Genomic DNA, 2,944 nt, shown 5'->3' on the forward strand with positions numbered 1-2,944 from the left:
GTCACGTAGGCGAAATACTAAAATACTGAATTACCCTTCAACATCATCCATTAATTAATGATTTAACTAATCAAAATTAATAACACCAATTTCATCCCTCAAGTGGAGAAATTGACCAGTCTTGATCGCTTTCGTTAAAATATATGTCAGCTGTTTCTGGGTGCTATAGTGCATAACTTCTACCGTTCCATTCTGAACACGACTTCTCAAAAAATGATACTTAGTCTCAATGTGTTTTCTTCTCCCATCCAACACTAGGTTCTTGAAAAGATTGATTGCATACTTGTTATCAATCATCAGCTTCAGAGGCTTGTTTACCTTGATCTTCAAATCTTACAGTAAATTTAGAAGCCAAACTGCTTGACATGCAACCACAACACTTGCAATATATCCAGCTTCACAAGTTGACAAAGTAACAATTGATTGCTTCTTAGAAAATGAAGAAATAGGACCTCCCAGATACTTAAACAAATATCCTGAAGTACTTCTTTTGTCAACTTTGTCTCCACACCAATCAGAGTCTGAGTAACACATCAGCTCTGAATTAGCCTTTACTCCAAAAGGGAACAAAACTCCATACTTCAAAGTCCGCTTAATATACCTCATAATCCTGACAACAACTTGGTAATGAGACCACTTCGGTTTACTCATGAACCTACTAACCATTCCAACTGCATAACAAATATTAGACCTGGTATTACACAAATACCTCAGAGAACCAATTAACTTCCTGAAAGTTGTAGCATCTACATAATCATCTTCAGGATCAAAATCCAATTTGTGATTTGTTTCTAAAGGTGTGACCGCAACCTTACAATTCAGCAGATCAATTCTCTTTAGAAGCTCAAGTTCATATTTTAGTTGATGCAAAATGATACCATTCTCATAGTACATAAACTTCATCCCTAAGAAATATGTCATCTTTCCTATATTTTCCATTTTAAACTCATTCAGCAGCACCTTCTTGAACTTAGTTATCTCATGTTCACAACTCCCTGTTAGCAATATGTCATCAACATCGAGAGACACTAGAATCATATTTTCTTCAAAAGTATGCTGAACATAAACATCATACTCCATCTCACACTTTTTGAATCCTTGGACCTTGAAAAATGAATCAATTTTTCAGATTTTAAGCTCCAGGGGCTTGTTTCAATCCATAGAAGACTTTATGCAACTTGTACACCATCCCTTCTTGATTCTTTTTCAAAAATCCAGGAGGTTATGACATGTATACCTCTAATTACGATGAACCGTTCAAAAATGAAGGTTTCATATCTAAATGCATCAGAGGCCAATTCCTGTTAGCAGTTATCGTAATCACCAATCTAATTGTCTCATGTCTCGCTATAGGAGCAAACACTTCAAAGTAGTCTAACCTAGGTTTCTGTAGGAAACCTCATGCTACTAACCTTGCTTTGTGTTTTCTAATTGATCGATTTAGATTTAGTTTCACCTTGAAAACCCATCCGACGCTGATGACTTTCTTGTTCTTTGGAAACTTAGTTAACTTCCAAGTCTTGTTTCTTTATATAGCTCCAAGTTCTTCTTTCATGGCCTTCAAGCATAATTTCTTCTGGAGCGTTTCTTCAGTACTCATTGGTTCAGAGTCTACTAACATGGAACATTGAATGACTTCTCCTTCAGAGTCTACTTCAGTATCTTGCAGCATGTCAAACTCTGCAAACCTTCTTGGAATGTTTATGATTCTTTGTGGCCTCTGAACTTGTTCAGAATCTTCTTTGGATGCTGGAACATTATCAGATGCTGGAACCCCAGAAGTACCTCCTTCAGAGGCATGACCACCTTCAGAGTCTGGAATATTCCCAAAGTCTAGATCTCCACCAGAGTCTAAATCACCATCAGAATATGGATCAGAATCAGATTCACCTCCAGAGTCAGACTCGCCTTAAGAGCCAGACTCACCTTCAAAGTCACCTTCAGAATCATCTTCTGATTCTGACTCATCTTCAGAACTTTTAGATTTTGAAGTATCTTCACAAGTTAACTCACCAGAGTTGGATTGAGATTTACTCCAATCCCACGCTTCTGATTCCTTCACAATGACACATCTGTTGAATTCAACCTTGTTAGTTACACGACAATAGAGCTTATAAGAACCTGTATTGTGGTACCCTACAAGCAACATAACTCTTCTTCTATCATCCAAATTCCTTCTCTTAGCATTTGGAACATGTTTGTAATAAATAGAACTAAACACCTTTAGATGGCTCACATTTTTCTTATCTCCAGTCCACTTCTCTAAATGAACAATTTCCTTTAGTTTCTTGTTGGACACATGTTGAGCACATATGCTGCAGTGACAACAATTTCTTCTCACCAGCTGTGATGTAGCTTCTTCTCCTTCAACATGCTCCTTGTATATCAAGCAAAGTTTGGTTTCTTCTTTCAGCAAGATCATTATGTTGAGGAATGTATGGAGCAATCACATCATGCTCAATTTCATTATCCCCACAGAACTTTCTGAACTCTGTAGAGTTATACTCACCTCCACCATCAATTCTGAGAATTTTCAGCTTCTGATCACTCTCATTCTCAATCTTGATTCTGAATTTTTTAAATTCAGCAAACACCTCGTCTTTGAACTTTATAAGGGATACCCATGTCATTCTTGTGAACTCATCAATAAATGACACAAAGTATTTATTCCCTCCAAGTGAAAGTACTGTAAATGGTCCACACACATCAAAATGCACCACACCTAGAGCATGTTCTGCTCTTGGAGGCATTTCAGATGCAAATGGCAGTCTTGGTTGTTTCCTCTCATGCACGTATTGCATGACTTCTCTGCCTTCTTAATTGCAAGAACTTCATGTACCAACTTCTTTGAACTCAAATGTCCTAAGCTTCTGAAGTTCAGATGACCAAATCTTTTGTGCCACGAGTCACTTTCCTTCACAACACTTGTTGCATTAAGACATTC

General features: G+C 37.3%; 1 protein-coding gene across 1 annotated transcript; it reads right to left on the reverse strand.

The window, feature by feature from the left end:
* Positions 1-333: 333 nt before the first annotated feature.
* LOC127138078 (secreted RxLR effector protein 161-like) lies at positions 334-939 on the reverse strand. Its single transcript, XM_051064482.1, has 2 exons — positions 710-939; positions 334-610 (listed from the first exon to the last, which is right to left on the reverse strand). Exons 1-2 carry the CDS (start codon positions 937-939, stop codon positions 334-336), a joined length of 507 nt encoding a protein of 168 aa, XP_050920439.1.
* Positions 940-2,944: the final 2,005 nt, after the last annotated feature.

This window comes from Lathyrus oleraceus, chromosome 4 (genome assembly GCF_024323335.1).
Source record: "Lathyrus oleraceus cultivar Zhongwan6 chromosome 4, CAAS_Psat_ZW6_1.0, whole genome shotgun sequence".
Classification (NCBI taxonomy): domain Eukaryota; kingdom Viridiplantae; phylum Streptophyta; class Magnoliopsida; order Fabales; family Fabaceae; genus Lathyrus; species Lathyrus oleraceus.

Bases quoted from the DNA above. Each gene is read 5' to 3' on its own strand.
- LOC127138078 (XM_051064482.1), bottom strand. From the start codon at position 939: ATGGAAAATATAGGAAAGATGACATATTTCTTAGGGATGAAGTTTATG. The intron at 611-709 runs GTATTTGTGTAA...AGTTGTTGTCAG, and splicing joins AAGTTAATTGGTTCTCTGAG to GATTATGAGGTATATTAAGC.